At 33.9% G+C, this 18,310-nt stretch overlaps 3 protein-coding genes across 3 annotated transcripts; 1 reads left to right on the forward strand and 2 right to left on the reverse strand.

Annotated features, from left to right (window-relative positions):
• Window positions 1-1,424: 1,424 nt before the first annotated feature.
• LOC113323901 lies at window positions 1,425-3,742 on the reverse strand. Its single transcript, XM_026572249.1, has 2 exons — window positions 2,664-3,742; window positions 1,425-1,782 (listed from the first exon to the last, which is right to left on the reverse strand). The coding sequence occupies exon 1, from the start codon at window positions 3,690-3,692 to the stop codon at window positions 2,688-2,690; it is 1,005 nt and encodes a 334-aa protein (XP_026428034.1). The 5' UTR covers window positions 3,693-3,742; the 3' UTR covers window positions 1,425-1,782; window positions 2,664-2,687.
• Window positions 3,743-3,874: 132 nt separating this feature from the next.
• LOC113322760 (organelle RRM domain-containing protein 1, chloroplastic-like) lies at window positions 3,875-6,444 on the forward strand. The gene is made up of 9 exons (XM_026570904.1): window positions 3,875-4,278; window positions 4,482-4,579; window positions 4,677-4,917; window positions 5,005-5,102; window positions 5,203-5,268; window positions 5,367-5,432; window positions 5,589-5,657; window positions 5,785-5,891; window positions 5,995-6,444. Exons 1-9 carry the CDS (start codon window positions 3,926-3,928, stop codon window positions 6,079-6,081), a joined length of 1,185 nt encoding a protein of 394 aa, XP_026426689.1. The 5' UTR covers window positions 3,875-3,925; the 3' UTR covers window positions 6,082-6,444.
• Window positions 6,445-6,575: 131 nt separating this feature from the next.
• Window positions 6,576-9,026, reverse strand: LOC113322761. The gene is made up of 5 exons (XM_026570905.1): window positions 8,691-9,026; window positions 8,473-8,579; window positions 7,832-8,318; window positions 7,380-7,498; window positions 6,576-6,911 (listed from the first exon to the last, which is right to left on the reverse strand). The coding sequence occupies exons 1-5, from the start codon at window positions 8,943-8,945 to the stop codon at window positions 6,710-6,712; spliced, it is 1,170 nt and encodes a 389-aa protein (XP_026426690.1). The 5' UTR covers window positions 8,946-9,026; the 3' UTR covers window positions 6,576-6,709.
• Window positions 9,027-18,310: the final 9,284 nt, after the last annotated feature.

An 18,310-nucleotide genomic window follows, 5' to 3' on the forward strand; every position in this document is an offset into this window, starting at 1 on the left:
CTTTGTTGGAGATCGTAAACAAAGACTTGTTTTTACTCGATTAGCACAAAACTAAACTTCAACTGCATCATCACCATTAGCAACAGAAGTAAACCTTTGTGATATCCCTCTAATACGTATCCTTTTTAGCTATCTTTAGTCATTATACCATATCTTCAAATTGTTTAACATTTGTGTATCAATTATGAAAATACCCCAAGTGGTAATGGAAGGTTTGCACGGCCAACAACTCTGCCAAGCTAGTTAACCTTGACAATAGGTTTTTTGCCATACTAATTAACCTTAAATGTACATTTCAATTTCTACTCAGTTAACCGTGGCAATAGATTTTTTGCGAGTTCCAAACTAATTAACCTTCAATGTACATCTCAATTTCTAATCAGCATTCTGCTAAAAGTGTATTATTCAAGGAGGTAGAAGAATGCTCTTGCTTAGTTTGAATTTTATTAGAAGATTCCATTACCACATACTTATATCTTTCTGAGATTGATGATCACAGTTGTCACCTAAATGTTTTTAGGAGACCTGGTGGTGATGTAATTTCTGAAGGAGAAGAAATAACGATAACAGAGGGGAGAAAACATGAGATTTGTGCCTTTTGATTTTGTTTCTATAGCTTTTCCAATTTCCAAAGAAAGTATTTAATTTTAATGTTTAAAATTACATTAAAAAGTAATTAACCAATCAACAAGGTAGGAATGTGCACCTTGAGACTTGAGAGGGAGGTGCACAAAGTCACACTCCCTTCTTCTTCCCTCTCAATAACTTTATTTTAAGAAAAATAATATTGATTTAATCTTTACATTAATCACTAATTAACCTAACTTAATTACACTAACTAATCATTGCAAAAACTTAATTAGATAGAGTAATTTTGGTTATTAACATAGATATTTGGATAAGGGGTGTCTCCACTTTACTTCTAAATGTCTTACTAAAAATAGAACCATGATCTCAAAAAAAAGAAACTATGGTCCCCGAAAATTCATTCTCATTCTCAACTGTGTTATTTGCCACCACCACCACCAAAACAAAGCCTAGATTTTATTTACTTATTTTTTCTGTATGGTGGTGCTGGTGGTTACTTGTGTGGCCTTTTTGGTGGTTGTGACTTAGTCTGTTAAGCCCAATCCCACTTAGTAGTGCAAACCCTGGCAAAGGCAAAGCATCTGGAATGTTGTGGTTGTATCTATTTTAGCTTCTTCCCTGTCAAGCGATATCTGATTACCCAAGTCCAAGGTGTCCAGATAGTCACTCTGTACATCATTATCATTTGTTTGAAATTCCTGAATGTGCTTCATAAATACCTCATAGAAACACAAATTCATGGAGTAGGCAAGCCAAATATTCTGAAACAGGAATAGATTTAGTGGATCTTGTTCAAAATTGCACACATATTTCATTTTCTCGCCAAACACAACAAAAAGAGTAATTCCAAGTAAATTTCTTGGGTTCCAGAATGTCAGACAACAAGAGACAAGCTATCTAAAGCAACTTTTATTCACATTTCTACATTTTAATCATATATTCTTCTGCTACTAGTACTAGATCAGAATCTTACCTATAGGGTCATGTTTACAAAATTCTAACTTACTTGATAAAAACGAACAACCATTTGGTTATACTCAAAAAATGAAATACTGGCTTACTTCATCTCTTGAAGCTGGACCCTCCTAACAACCAGCTCTGGATTTCATTGTATTGCAATATTCAGGCCTGGGAGCGCCTGCCTGCATATTGTTCGCTTCTCTTTTGTAGCTGCACAAGCTTCCCCGCGTACATCTGCAAAGTTAAACATCATAATCCCAATTCCAGCATTTTCCAGACTTTTCAGTCTTAAGAAAACATATATAATATGGGTCGAGATCTGGGACGTCTAACTTCTGATAAAAGGTTTTAAAAAACTTGGAAAACTGTCCATTTCTACAGACTCAGTATACTTCAAGATAGTAGTTGGTGTTAAGAGCAAACCAAAAGTCTCCTCATGGTTTCCCCCAAACAAACTTCAGTCTTCAAGACATTACAAAAGCATACTAATTTGAAGTTACTAGAACTAAAAGGTTAAAATCAATTTGTTGACACCCTAAAGGTTTTAGGTTCAAGTATAATATTTTATTCAGCAAGAGAACTCAACCAGCTGGAAACCAATTTGAAAATTCACATGATATATGCATGTTACCGAATCTATATAATTAGGAAGCACTCCTAACAGGCAGTTCTTAGATAATCTTTGCAAACTTCTCCAAGAATCACTTTTCAGTTTTTAATGATAACCAAACAAGAATTCTGCAGGTCAAAACGTTAATTCACCTTAACCAGAAGAAAATCAAGTCTAGCTCAAAAGGTAGACCTACTTACACGCTAAACAAAAACTAGCATACATTTCTTGAAAGCAGGCCTAGTTCTACTGCTTGATTTCATAGATAAAATTTACTAGTGTTCTTTCTCTCTGTCAATGTATCCATCTCCTAGTATAAGCCTGTCAACTATTCCATGATATATACTCCCCAGTATTTTCAAACATATGCAGCAACCAGATATTCATAACAGAAATTTCGAAACAAGCATAAACAAGATAAGAGCTAAAATGTGAAAGTGAAGCAGAATACAAGCAATAATGGGAAAGACAGTGTACAGTATAATTTGAGAATCCAGATAATTACCATGTACTCGTCCCATCAAATCCTTCAATTCTGTAGCAGGTCTTGGTAACTAAGCTGACCTTGGAATACCTTCATTAGTTCAGGAACTTCTTGCTCGTACATCATGACAAACTTCTCCAGAAAACACTCGTCTACCATTGTTGAAAGTGCACTTATAGAAATCATCTTCTTAATCAGACCCTTGGAGACTAAAATCCCGATAACAGAACACCTTGGGATAAGCCTCTCCTTCAAGCTGCGACTAAAAACTCGTGGGGATTGAGCAATCTTTTTAAATCTATTGTGATCTAGCATAAATGATCTTGGTTGTTGAATTAGATAGTAAGAAATCTTAGTTTGAGGGACACCTTCATATAACAAAAGTTCTAGATTGCCCATCGTTTTTCTAACCAGATATTTGCAAAGAACCCTACTACATCTCTTAATGATTTTGATGACGTTTTGGTCAGTCTGAAGAATGCTCTTAAGGATATCAAATGAAGGTATTATTCCTTTATTAAAACTCTCCCTCAGGATCTTTGGGTCATTTGAGATGAAGTTGGCAAGGTCAAGTCCATGAATCCCTTTGGACTTGAAAAAATCAAATTTGGGTTTGAGGGTTTTATGAGGATTAGATGAGAGGATGGCTGGGTATCTAAGGATTAATCTAGAAATGTGGGAATCAGTAAATTCATATGCTTTGAGTAAAGCTAAGACTGAATCAGGATTAGAAGTGGTTTTGAAATTGAGTTTTCCAGAAGCAGTAACAGCTTTTTCTTGTGTTAATCCACATGAATTAATCAGATAAGAAACCAGAAATTCAGAATCGGAAGAAGTAACATTGCCATTTCCATTTCTACTACTATTAGTAGAGAAGGAACAAAAGATTGAAGTAACCCTAGAATTTGAAATTACAACAACATTTTGATTTTGAAACGTAAGCAGAAAATACTTAGCTGCTAATAATGTTGAAGAAGATGATTCTCCATTGATGATGGCAGCCGCCCTTTTCAGAGTCCCCCCTGATTTACACAACAATGATCTAAACATTGCACCCCCAAAACCACCACCATCTGTGGAAAATTGGAAATGGAAAATGAAGAAAATTTCCTTCCACTTCCTCTGTAGAATAAAGCCCAAGCCCACTTGGTAGTGTCCCCCTGTCTACCACACTTTAAGTAAGGTCTATAGTCGGTCTATCAAACCTCACTAACCTCATCTTCTTCTTCTTCTTTGAATAGTTTTTTTTACAGTTACAAATTCTGTGCTGAAAGGAAACAGCCATGGAAATCTTCACTACTACTAACAAAAATATAATTACTGTTCAACCAGTAAAGAATCTAATTCAATCTTCAACTTTTTCACAAATAAACATCAAATTAACCAGCAAAAATATCAACAGAAATGTCCTTAGAATCAGTTCTTCTTGGAATCCCAACATTCAATCTTCATCTTCAATAACAACAAAGGCAGTTGCAGATACTAAAACCCAAAATTTGGATTTTCTTAATTCATTGAATGGGGGCCAACAATGTCACTGGATTGTAGTTATGGAGAAACCCTTACAAATAGGAATTCAATCTAAATCAGATGTTATTGATTATTATGTTAAAACCCTGAGTAGGGTTTTAGGAAGGTGAGCTTTTTTTGTACCAGATAAACCCAACCTTTTTAATTTTGTTTTTAACCACCACTATCCACCAATCACCACCACCAAAACAAAACCCAAACTTTTCTTAAGAATGTTTTTGTGTGTGTTTATGGTGGTGGGTGGTGGTGGTGTAATGTGAATTTCTTATTAGTCTGCTAATTGGGTTTTTTGTGTTTTTGATTTTGCAGTGAAAAGGAAGCTCAAATGTGTATTTACAATGCTTCATGGGAGACCCGTTTTGGTTTTTGTTGTGATATCGATGAAGCGGCTTCTAGCGAGCTCTCTGGTAAGTTCAATTGCTGTGAAATTGGTGTTCTGAATTATCCCATTTTAAGAGCTTTTAGTGGAAGATTTTAGAGTTGTCATCTGACTTGTGTTTTTAGGCTTGCCGGAAGTGTTATCCGTACGGCCTGACCTGGATTTTGAATCTGCGGAGAAGGATTACAGTTTAGAAAATGTTCAATTGAGTGGTGTGTCGAATTTAAGTGCTGGAATATCTCGGTTGTTTGTGGAGGGGAATTCTAAGTATTGGTTAGTTAGAATGGAGAAACCTACAGTTGAAGTTGTTACAAAGGCACAAATGGTGGATTACTATGCTCAAATACTATCAAAAGTTTTGGGAAAGTAAGTATTGGTTTTTTTAAGTACTGGTTGTTTTGTGCTTTCGGCTTGTTTGCGTCTTGTCATTCTTGTGTAAATGATGTTCTGCAGTGAAATGGATGCACAAATGTGTATATATCATATTTCATGGAAAAACAACTTTGGGTTCTGTTGTGAACTTGATGATGAATGTGCGCGTGAACTTGTAGGTCAGTGCCAGCTGCGATTGTGTCCTTTTAGATAAATTTTTTGGTTAAACGTTTTCTGTTATTTTTGTTGCTTGGGGATAAGATGTGTTATGTGTTGCAGGAGTGCCTGGAGTTAAGTCCGTTGATGCGGATGAAAATTTTGGGTCAGAAAACAAAGACTATGGAGGTTTGGAAATTCGTTGAATTTGGATTGGTTTTGCTCTATTGTTTATCGGTTCCCAAATTCCCTTTGTAGCAAATATTAATGGTTATAAACATTTATAGGTGATGATAAACCTGCTGAGTCTACTGAGGCACCTCCAATTAAAACAAAACGCCTCTTTGTAACAGGTACACTACTTACTAGATTGGATATTTTCTTGTAAAACAGGTTCTAAATTCAGCTATTTATTCGCAATCTAGAATTCGGTAGCTCTAATTAGGGTGCAATTGATATCCTCATTTGTTTTCACGCTTAACTTTTCCGTCCTGGTTTCTGGTTGATAGGCCTCTCCTTTTATACATCCGAGAAGACTTTACGTGCAGCTTTTGAAAGCTTTGGTGAGCTTGTGGAAGGTATTTTCCTTCACCAATCTTTCTTTATTGTGGAACATAGTAGTGGGCTATCTTTCCCTTTGATTTCGCTCTGAGTTAACCTCCGTGCTCTCATTATGCTGACTGTGTGTTTTGGCTTTCTCAACAGCTAAGATTATAATGGACAAAATTTCTAAAAGATCCAAGGGTTATGCATTTATTGAGTACACTACAGAGGAAGCTGCAGGTGCGGCTCTCAAGGAAATGAATGGCAAGGTAATCATCTTATTATTACTTTGTACTGTATTGCTGGAACTGTCTGTTTGAGTCATCCATTCAAAACATACTGAAACCCAATTTTTCATACTATTGATTGCAGATCATCAATGGTTGGATGATAGTTGTTGATGTTGCGAAAACAAACCCACCTAAATTTAACAGAGGGCAACCAAGACCAACTTTTTAGCACTGACAATGGCGGGATACATGAATTGAAGCTCTATGAAGTACAGAAGAATGTAAAGATCGCCTTGTCAAGTGTTTGTATTGAGCAGCTTTGATCATTGATAAACACAGAAGATGCTTTTGTATCCATATATGCTCTTCACAGTTTTGTCATAGGCCACCAATGATCAACAACAGAGTTATTCAGGGCAGCTCCAGTTGGTTTTTTGTGGTGTTTTATTTCTTTCTGTCAGGCATCTGTCTTGCTGTATTTTTTAATGTGGCTTTAGCCTAATGTTCCGAAAGGCACTGGCAGTAACGGTGACACTTGATCGTTCCTTCATATGTACTTATCACACAGTGTTTTTTTAAAGAAATATATTTAGAGCACTAGCCTAAAGATGGACAGTCCAGTACAGGATGTTCAGAATCATTGTTCTCAAGACTATTCAAAATGCAATCAGATCTCATTTATCATAGTAGACAGCCGCATAATTGACTATCTTTGAACACTAATAGTAGCAACAAAAGATGGTTCATTGGGAGAATGGATGCATTTCAAAATCTAGCACAAAAGTTTTAGTAACTACAAAAGTCAAGGTTTACAGGCCTTTCTTATTTCAAAGTAAACAGACATTAGACTTGGGACTTCATTTTGAAACACCCACAATGTAGGCATTCCATGCATCTTGTTGTTTGAAAGATGTGACCTCTTCATACTTGACATCTCGCCCAACACCAAAACCTTCAGTACTTTTCATGTCCTTGGTATCTGGCATCTCCCTGATCCAGAAATGAACAGATTTGAATCCAGCTTCTTCCATGCAGTCCTTAATCTCGGGTAGTGACCACCTGCAACAGAATCACCTATTTATCTTTTTTAGCCAAAAAATTCAATGAAAAGAGTACGAAGATGAGAGAGCAGAGCCCGTTATGCAAGAACTTTGACTTCCAGTATACAGGAGAGAGGCACTAATCAACAATCTTAAGTTTGATCAACAACGCAATAGGGTGGATCAGTACAAGAACAAAAGATAAAGAGTAGCATTGCAGTGGGTCTTGAACACAACAAAACTCTTAAAGTAGCAAAACAGCAGTATTTTAAAATAGGGAAAAAGGAATTTTTGTGGTTATGGCTTTTGACAGTTAGAGAAAGAAGTGACTACTGGACAGTAAGCCATTTGAGGCAGTCAGATATTAGATAGTTCTGTGTGTTGGCGATATTGGTTAGTGATAAAGTATAAGCGTACACATTAGATAGCTTGACATACCCAACGGGCAACGATAAACACATGTGGTAGAAAGGAAGGCACAACTTACAGTCTCCAGCTGTATGAAAATGCATGGCGAATCTTGCGTTGCTGCTTCCGGAGATTATAGTGGAGGCTTATCCTTGTTGTACGGTGGAGAATATCAAACTCTTCTTGCTCCCACGTATACTGAATTTGCAGATAACATTAGAAATAAATTACGCACAAAATCAGCACACAGGTTTGATCTGCAAATTACAACAGTAATACAAAAATAACAACTATCATTGTCATTTTCAAAATAGACAGGGCTAATTGATTAGTTAGATGTCCAGTGGACGTAGTTTATTGCGTTTTCCTCAAACGTGGCCCTAAAGGTTCAGAGCAGTACACACATCAAATTCATATGACATGAAAGAAATTATTCATCCCCAATATCCTGCATAGAATAGCATTGACAAATAGATGACCATGTTCATATTCAGGATTCAATAACGGAGCTCACAAGTTCTAGTGCCTTACCGTGAAATTCGGAAACCTTCTCTGCAAACGCAATCCATTCTCAGATGAAGTACCTCCGTATACATCCATTGCAAATATTCCACCTTTCTTAGACAAGGTATCAATCACATGCTTAAAATACAATACCAGATCTGTTCGCTTCTGAAGGCAACAACAGCTGTAATTAAACGCGCAAACAATATCTATTGGAGGCAACACACAATTCTCCTTCACCAACCCATCCTTCATTTGACTACCAGTCCCCGCATCAGTTTCCATACTCCCCTCTTCACAGTCATCCAATTTCATGTCTTCCACAGACTCCTGGATTCCACATTTTACCAGCCTAGCTTCCTTAGGTTTCAAGACATCCCCATGAAACAACGACATTCTGGAATACCCAGCCCCAATTTTATCAACATTGTTCTGTAAGCTCCATTCGAGTGTCTCAAGGTCCATATCCACTCCTACAGCAGTTCTTCTCGAATCCGTCCGAAGCCACTCCGCACTACAAAACATTCACAGAACAACATCCTAACCACCAAAATCCCACAAAATTTCACAATTAACTATACAAACTAAAACTAACAATCTGATCAAAAAAAAAAAAAAAAACTAAAACTAACAAAAATGTGCATGTATGCAAGGTGTTTGTATAATACCTGAGTAAAGCAGTCCCACAAAAATCTTCCTGGAGATGAAGAGGTTGTCTTCCACCAACATACATCAAGAAAAACTTCTGGAGATAACTTATATCACCCTTTGGAGACTACAATTAAACAAAATAATCAAACCCAAAAACTAATTTAAGTATAAAAAACTATTTGGTAGAGGTTATTGAACAGATTAATTGAAATAAAGTTTCAATTTTTTTATTTACCTGAACAGATTCCTGGTACAGAGAGAACTTAGATGGGCATTTATCACTTGAATTTGGATTCGATTGATCAGCATTTCCTTCATGTTCTTCTTCTGCTTCTTCATTGTCAGTTTTTGTTTCTTTTTCTTCATCGTCTGAAGATGAAGGAAGAACGACATGGTTTCTCTCTTCTTGTTCCCCTTCAGAAGCATAGTAATACTCTTTACTACGACTTGTTTTCTTTTGCTGATGCCCTTTCTTCCCCCGTTTTCCCATCTATACTCAGACGAATTCTTCTTCTCTACTGTGTTTAAGCTTCAAACTTTTGTTTAATTTTATAAAACTGCTCTCTTTTTTTCTCAGGGATGAAAGCTGCTTGTGACGGCTGGGGTTAGGTTTTGATTCTTTTCGGAGCTTCTCGGTGGGTCCCAGTGCGAAGAGGGTGTGGAATCTTTGGATTAAGGGAGTTCAAAAATCCCAGCCGACTCGGTGATTAGGACCGATTTATAATGTTTGGGAAAGAAAAAGTGAATAGTAAAATATTTTTACTATTTACTTTTTTTTTACTTTACAATTTCCTCAATCTTCATCAACCTATCACATTCTTATGCTTCTTCTCCAAACCCTTCACTACCTTCACTCATTTTTTTTATTTCTAGTTTTTGATTTTGTATCTAAAAATGCCTCCAAAGAAAATAGAGGATGTTCAAGCAAACTTAAAACCTTAAAAGAGATAAAAAAAAAAAAGTAAATTTAAATAATTTTTGAATGTGTCATTATATATGGAAATTTTTATATTATGTTTAATAAATTTTTATATTGTGATGAAGAACTAGTCGTCTGAATCGGCTTGCTTAATTTAGATTGATTGACTCGATTTTGAAATATTGTGTTTAAATAAATAAAATAAATCAAATGAACTAGTAGTTCCTAATTGAACGAATAGTGGATGTTTTAATCTATGAATCCTGAATGATTGTTAGTATTTGTAATTTTTTATTTATGTGATCACTTGTAAACACCATATTGCAGCACACATCTGGTGCAGAGAGGTAACGCAATTTTGTAACTTATTATTTTATAAAGTATAATAATTTTCTTGTACTTGTTCAGTTTGATTGAAATATTTATTAAACATAATATGCTTGTTATACAAAAACCAACTAGGTTATTGTTTGTATACAATCATGCTAGAACCCAGTACGAGTGGAAACTTGAATCATGTGAATTCATTAAAGATTTATTAATGTTGCTGTAAATGTTATATAAAATATGATGATGTGTTATATAGTGAATTCTCAGAGAGATTTTATCTTGGAAAAAATATGTTTCAGTTCGGTAAGATGACAATCACCTAAGAGGACATTAGTAATATCATAGGCTTGAAAATGCATGGGTCAGTAGTACAGGAAAACCTCTTAAAGAAATTGGCGACCATGAAGCAACCATCCTAGTCTCTAGGTACCTGAAAATTGATGACAAGGATGAGTGTTGGCAACGACGAACAAACACTTAGCCTACGTTAATGATTTGAAGATGAGTTGAAATTGTTTCTTTGGGTTCTTCAATATTAACTTACTTATTCCATCAACTGGGTTCTGCTTCTCTCCATGGAGCTTAAGTTTGACATGCTATATCACCCTTATGATGTCACATCCAATAAATCTTTAAGTTCCATGGCGATCACAAAACCCAATTGATTGAATAAATAAGTTAAAATTGTATAACTAGAAATACTTTCAACATTTGTATTGTCTTTCAAACATTCCTGTAGGAATAGATGACAGTTTTAGTAGTGTTTGGATAGAACATATAACCAATCAATGAAGCATGTATTCTTCGGAAGAAGCTTCCTGATCTTAGTTGAAATATGAGTCGTTTATCTGCTTCCAACATCTTTTCCAATATAAAAGGTCGAGTGTTTGTTGCATGTTTCTAGAAAATTTTCATTTGACATCGTCAATACCTAAGACAAAGTTTTCTACTCCCTCCGTACCTATTATATAGGCGGAATTTTGAATTTTCTTTGTCCCACTAGATAGGCGGAGTCCTATTTTCTAGATGAATTTTCTCACAAATACTCTTGTTTATTGTACATGGAAAATTGTGTTAGTAATAAGACAAAGGGCAAACACAAGAAAAGACATGCAAAATGATGAATTCAAGGTAATTTTCTTAATCTAAGAAACTTGGTCCCCGCCTATATATGTGGTACCGAGCGAGAAGGAGTTTTTGCTTATAATAAATGTTGATCATTCATTTTCAAGTATACAATGTTACTATCATCTTCTTTGGTGATTTTCATCTCACAGAAATCTAAGTGGTATTTGTTTCAAGATAAAATCTCTCAATGATCCACTACATAATGCATCATAATTAAATACTTTGGGCAGTATGTAATAAGTTAACCAGTCATTCTCAATAAATTTTTACTGAGTTCACATGAATCAAGTTCCCACTCATAATATGTTCTAGCATTATTGGATTATATATGATAGCGTCTCATGTTTCACAAATATTAATAACTCAAAAAAATTAATAAAAAATCATTGTACTTTAGAATATAAATTGTGACCTCTACGTTTCATGTATGCTCGTAATATGGACCTTTTTAAATGATCAAGAAATACATATATTGAGGAGATCTCCGTAATCATCTACAACTATATTATTTGGGTAGTGAAGATGAGCTAGATGGACTAGAGTCGGACGTAATGCCTTCTACAAACTAAGATTGAGACGAAAGGCTTTAATGTTTCGTTTAATCGTACAATCATAAAATCAAAAACACAACAATAAAAGAATGTATAAAATACACAATCATTGGGCGTAAACTATTCACATCAATCAAACATACTAGTCGTCCAAGTATAGACGACTGTACTTTGTATCATTCGGCCAAATCTGCTTGTTCAAACTGAATGATCAGTTCATCTCAAAACTATGTACATATCATTGTTCAAAATAATGACTCCATTGTTGAACCTACTCGATCAAAAATAGAAAAAAAAAATTTTCATCACAATACAATTAACCAAAAATAATTTTTAACGCCAATTTCTATACATATACAATCACGCATGCAAAAAATTACAAATATTAAACTTAGCTTTAATCTCTTTTGGGGTTTTGAATTTTCGTTAAACATTATCAAGAAAAAATAAATAAAAAAAATAGGTGATTGAAGGCGGTGGCCAGTGGAGATTAGGAAAAGTTGGACATCATCAAAAAAAAAGAATAAAATAAAAGGTGATTAAAGGTAGTAGCCGGTAGAGATGGAGAAAAAGACACGGTGGTTGGTGGATATTAGGAACTTAGGATTTTTATTGTTTTTAGTTATGGTGTAAATAAAAAGCTACGAGAGTATTTAAGATACATATATATTTATAATTGTTTGGGTAGTAACAGGGGTAATAAAAAGAGTGTGAAGAGAATCGAAATAGTGGTAAACGTAATCATTAATAAAGCTATAATGGAGTTTAAGTTAGGTTTTTTATTTATTTTTTTTGGTCAAGCATAGTTTAAAGTAGATATTCCTGGTTTGTTCGGTGTAGAACACTTAAATCTTCTTTTCAGAAAATAATCTTGGAAAAAATGTTACAATCCTGAAAAGCTAATGTCGGGTATTTATGGATAAGTTGCTAAGGAAGATATAATATTCTCTCCATCATTGTTATAAAGCTGGAGGGACTAAAATCTCGTATATTATGAAATTACTTTAATTTTATAATTTTTCATTTTTTTTCTGACTCATCCTTTATATTATTTCCAAAACAGCGGATAACAATTACTCCTAAAATAAAGCGAAAGCTACAGTAATGTATTCTTTTAATTGGAAACAGATGTAAATATTCCTTCCAAACAAGTAAAAGTTGGGCTAAATACATTTCTTTCCTACCTGGATGTTCGACTTCGCCAAAGTAAAACGAGCATTTATGAAAGAGGGAGAAAACTATAAAAGAATAAGAAGAAACGTGCTAATACCTCTTTATAAAACTTTTATTTTCTGCACAACTTCCATTTATGATAAAATAAAATTGTAGCTTTAATTTATAACTAGTTATATCATCTTCATAAGCATCAAAAAAAAGTAGTGCTAATTTCTCTTGAAATTTTCCGTTTTGGAGCTAAAGATACTGGAGCCATTTTATTTGTTTTTGGTTGGTTTTCATTTGACAACTAAAAAGATCAACATCAGAGTAGGAATTTGAATTTTCAAAACTTGAGATCTCAAAAATTGCTAAAATTGTTTGAAATTTCTTTTTGGAACCAAAATCACTCCCTAAACTAATATTTTGAACTTTACTATGCATGTTTATAAATATGATATACAGAAATCTTTAGCTACCCCAAATAGATATATTTGGAATTCGATTTAAATCAGGTACCAGAAATTAATGAGTTGTCATTAATGATGATTTTAATTCAGCTTCCCCTCTATTACCTTGTTTAATTTCTTTAAGTCAACCGCTATAAGAGAATGTTTTCTTACCAAATGAGGATCCTATACACACCAATTTTACTCAATTTTTCCTATTTTTGGATCAATAACTAGACGAAAGATTACTCTCTCCTACTAATGTTCTACAACGTAAAAAGATGAAAAAGTCTTACGCCTGATAGAAAATTATCAATCATACAAATTGAACTAAATGAGACTCTAAATGGAAAATTGTCGAAAAGTGCGAATCATTTTTCCGTAGGAAAAAAGGTCTGTTGAGCGACTTTGACATGCTACGAAATTAGCCCTTGAAAATGGTTGTGCAGTTGATGTCTCTTAAAAAAACGGCATTAAAGATTGATCGCAAGGAGGTTCTAATCGATTTTGAAATGATGAAGTCCATTCCTTATCGTCTCTGAAAAAGTATAAGATCCACATCGAATGCATCGGGTATGTCAAAAAAAAACTGTGCATAGAAGAATACAAAATGGAGATATTCGAGCACATTCAAATGCTATGAAACCAGATCTTAAAATTGAATACAAAGATAACTAGACTGGAACATTGCCATTCCATAGTTGATGAAAATGTATCCCGAACAAAATTCCGTGGCATGTATATTCCATTCGACGAAAAATGGTTTATATGTTTTAAGCATTGCAAGAATATCATCTTCATATGCTTGAAATAGATCCTCTCCATATTAGTCATAGTAAGCAATTTTTTCTGAAAGTTATGTTTTTATCAGCGTTGGCTCATCCTAGGTGCGATGAAACTAGAAATATTGTATTTGATAGGAAAATTAGAATATGGGCATTTGTTTTTATGGTGGCGCTGTTTCTAAGAAAATAGGTATGGAAGGAGTAATTTCCTACGAAAGTTTTTCAGAAATTACTCGGTTTTTGCTTGTTCTCTTTGCCACCACCATCAATATTTCTAGTTTCATCATATCTGACACGAGCCAACACAAACGCGGAAGAAATTCTTTACTATGACATGTACAAAGAGGCTCTGTTTCCAACAGAGGTAATATTTTTGCGATGTATTAGACATATAAAACCGTTTGTATACATGCCACGAATATTTTATTAGGGATACGCTTTCATCAACCATGGAAAGACAATGCTCCAGTCAGCGGCGGAGCCAGAATTTAAATGATGGGGAGGCCACTAACTACAATTTAGAAAATTAGGACCAAATCTGTCTACTATCCTAGAGAATTTTGCGAAATGTTGGGGTGGCCATGGCCACCCACAACTTACATGTAGCTCCCCTACTGGCTCCAGTCTATCTATTTTTGTACTCAATTTAAGATATGGTTTCACAGCATTTGAATGTGCTCGAATATCTCCATTTTTAATTTTTGTATGCACGACTGCTTTTGACATTCCCAACTAAGTGGATCTTATATATGTTCGATGATAATAAGGAATGGACTTTATCAATTCAAAATAAATTGGAACATGCTTGCGAGAAATCTTTTTCACCATTTTTGAAGAGACATCAACTGAACAACTATTTCGAAGAGCTGATTTAGTATCATGCCAAAGTCGCTCAACAGACCTTTTTCCTACGGAAAATTGATTTGCAAACTTGGATAAAAAACCTTTTGGTAGTTTTTTGTTTACAATCTCATATGGTAGCATTTGTATGATTGATAATTTGTACGAAGGTGGGGGTGAATTAAAATCATAATTAGATGGAAACTCGTTATCTTCTGGAATTCGATTTAAATGAAATTTCATATCTTTCTATATGGATTTATGGAGTATCTAAAGATCTAAAAACATACGCTGAAGTCAGAACATTAGTCCATGGAAGGATTTTTGGCTTCACAAAGATATTTCAAATAAATTTAGCAATCTTTTAAAACTCAAGTTTTGAAAAATCAAATCCGTACTATAATGTTGATCTTTTTCAAATTAGCTCCAATATTTTTGGCTCGAAAACGAAAACTTTAAGAGAAATAATTGGCTGCAATATTTTAGGTGTCTGCAAAGATGAATGAACTAGTCGTAAATTGTATCTACTGAAAATTTTGTCATAAATGGAAATTATGCAGAAACTGAAAGTTTTAGATATAAAGATTAGCATACTTCTTCATCTTCTTCATGGTTTTCTCCCTTTTTCATACAGACTAGTTTTACTTCCTTGTAAGAGAAGTCCAATATCCAACTATGAAAAAAAGTATGTAGCCCAATTTTTACTCATGGAGTAGAAATATTTACATATGTTTTCAATTGATTGAATAGATTACTATAGTTTTCATTTTATTTTGAGAGTAATTGTATCCGTTTTGGAGATGATCCAAAGGATAAATAATGAAAAGTTTGTCTAACTTATAAAATCAAAACAATTCCTTAATATGCGGGATCTTATTCCCTCCACCTTTATACAGTAAAACCTCCATGTATTAATACACTTGGGGATTCACATATTTACTAGATGGGGTTTTGTTATCTTGTGCACCAATCATTGCATTGAGAATGTGCAAAAACAATTTAAATTGGTGTGGAAACCATCTCTCCTATTTTTTAAATTATTTTTGCACATTCCCAATGCAATGATTGGTGTTATCTTGTGTATGTAGGTTATTAATATAGGGACGTATCCATAGAAAATATAAAAAATTTATAGTTTAATGTAAGATAATGTACATACATATTTATAATTCCAATACACAAGTACATGTATGTATCTAGGAACTTGTAGTAATAACCCAAAAATTACCTCCTTTTTCTCAAACAACCATAGATAAGTATTTTATCTCGTCGTAAATTTCAATGTAACAAACTCTATATCTATCTAATACAATGTTGATTATTAATATATAGAGGTAATTCCTTAAGACAGGACTGAAAGAAACCATTAATATTAAAATGTGGAGGTTATTACTATTTATAACTGGCCCAAGTTGAGACTATAATTTTTCATTAATACATAGAGGTTATTAATGTACAAAATATTAATATATGGAGGTTTTTACTATAACAGGGATGGAGGGAGTATAATTTTGGTACCTAAGTGGAAAAAAATAAAAGACTACTCCATTTTAGCTCTTCATAAACTTATTTTTAATAACACTTCACCTCATCTTATGATCTCCTCCTACAACAATATAACCAGGTTTTTTGCCAAGTGGGGGCACATGGGTTTTTGGAGGCTGCTCGAATTTTTTTTTTTTTCATTTTTCATTGACGCTTTAGTATTATTAAATTATTGATTAGGTTATAAAGTTTTTTATTTGAGCTTAAACATAGTAAATTATAGTATTTTTCATATTTACGGCGTGTTCGGTTCGGACTATTAGATTTCCATTAATCCGATTACGAGGTAATCGGATTATGAGAATTGGATTGTCGGGATTGAATTCCCTTATCAAAAATTTATTGTTCGGTTCAAGTTTTATGACCAAAGAATCAGGAATCGAGAAGATGTCTTTACAAAATACCCTAACACCCTTGATTCCTATATAGATTTAAATTAAAATTCAGAAAAAATCAAATCCAGATCTTACGTTCTGATGGAAGAGAGTGAAAAATCAAAATCCGCTCCCTGAATCCTGTAGAATTCGATGATGAAATTTTTACGATCCACTTGTTTCCCATTTTCTCTCGGAGTAGAACTTTGAGGAGATCAAGTTGATTTTTGAAGTTAGTTTTGTTAGGGGTAATGATGTATTTTCACGCTTTTACCCTGGAATTGAATTCCATTGCATAGTCCAAAGAGCGGAACTGAAAACAACAAATTTAGGAGAATCGAATTCTCTGGGAATTGCATACCTGGATTTCAGGTTGTGTTCGGTTGGGAGAATTAGGCCGATTACCTTTTAATCGGATTACTGGGGTGTCAATTCCCCAAACGAACACGCTGTTAGTATAGTTTTATTGACTTTGTATCATTTTACTAGTGTGACCTATAATATTTCTATATGACTAATATATTTTCCCCCGCTAGACATATATTTTCGTTAAAACAAAGCCTAATCTAGTTAAATATGAGAATCAACTGCGGCGGATTGATAGACCCCACCCACTTGTATGTGTCTCCATCCGTCCTTCTCCACCTATGATTTATTCTTTTTCCGACGACGAAGTTTTTTTGGCCGCAGATCCTCTATACCGATATTCCTTGTGACCATGTTCTAGCCACACTAATAGCGCGATAAACTGATATTATCTTAAACTTTTTTTACACTGGCATCTTTTTTATTATATTTTTACTTAATCAAAGATTAAATTAATAATTAAAAAATATTTATTCTTAAGGTCATACTCAACTCCTTCCTTCTGTCAAAGTATGCCGATCACTTAAATTTGAAAACCTATTATTTAGAATTACCATAACTTTGATAACCCAAAGCATATTCTAGAACATGTGGGAAACTATTAGGATTTGATAAATAAGTCTCCCATATTAATGAGAAACAAATTTCATCAAAAAACTAAAAGAAGTGAAAGAAATAAATAACGAAACCAATTGACTTTTTTAAGCTTTGTGATGAATATATTTGATTTAATTAAGCTTCATTATTTTTAAATACACAATTTCAAAGAAACCAGTTAATAAGTCGAATTCTCTTATGTCACCATAAATTTTTGCCAAATTCAAAAAATTCTCATCGAAGAATCCAACGTTCGTTTGGGCTGGTAGAAAAAGATAATTAATATATGGATAAAGTGGAACATAGCCATTTTCTCACACGATATTGACCATAAAGTTTTCCCACAATCATTCTAGCATTTTCGATCAGAATTGTAGAGTTAACACTCGGTAAGGAGATCGACAGGAAAAACATTAAGAGAATTCATGTATCAAATTCTAAACTATCCCAACAAGACACCAAAAATAAAATTAAATTCGTAACGACCGAAGCTCATTCAAAAACTAACCCTATTCATCCAAAAATAATCCTTCGACACCACTTTTATCAACATCCATGGATGAGTGACATTAAGAAAGATTATATAGGAGGATGGCGATTTCGTTCCAATGCAGGCTAAAGGCTATAGTGAATTTGAATCAACCAATAACATACTATCAAAACACAATTTTTTTTTAATCCAAGGAACGATTTTACATCTTGACGCTATGAAGGTGCTCTTACAGTCTTACCTCTTGACATTAAAACCAGATTCAGAACAAAGAGCTGATTCTATGGAGAATGATATATCGGAAACCTGAGCAAAAAGAAGATCAA

This window comes from Papaver somniferum, chromosome 11 (assembly GCF_003573695.1).
Source record: "Papaver somniferum cultivar HN1 chromosome 11, ASM357369v1, whole genome shotgun sequence".
Taxonomy (NCBI): Eukaryota; Viridiplantae; Streptophyta; class Magnoliopsida; order Ranunculales; family Papaveraceae; genus Papaver; species Papaver somniferum.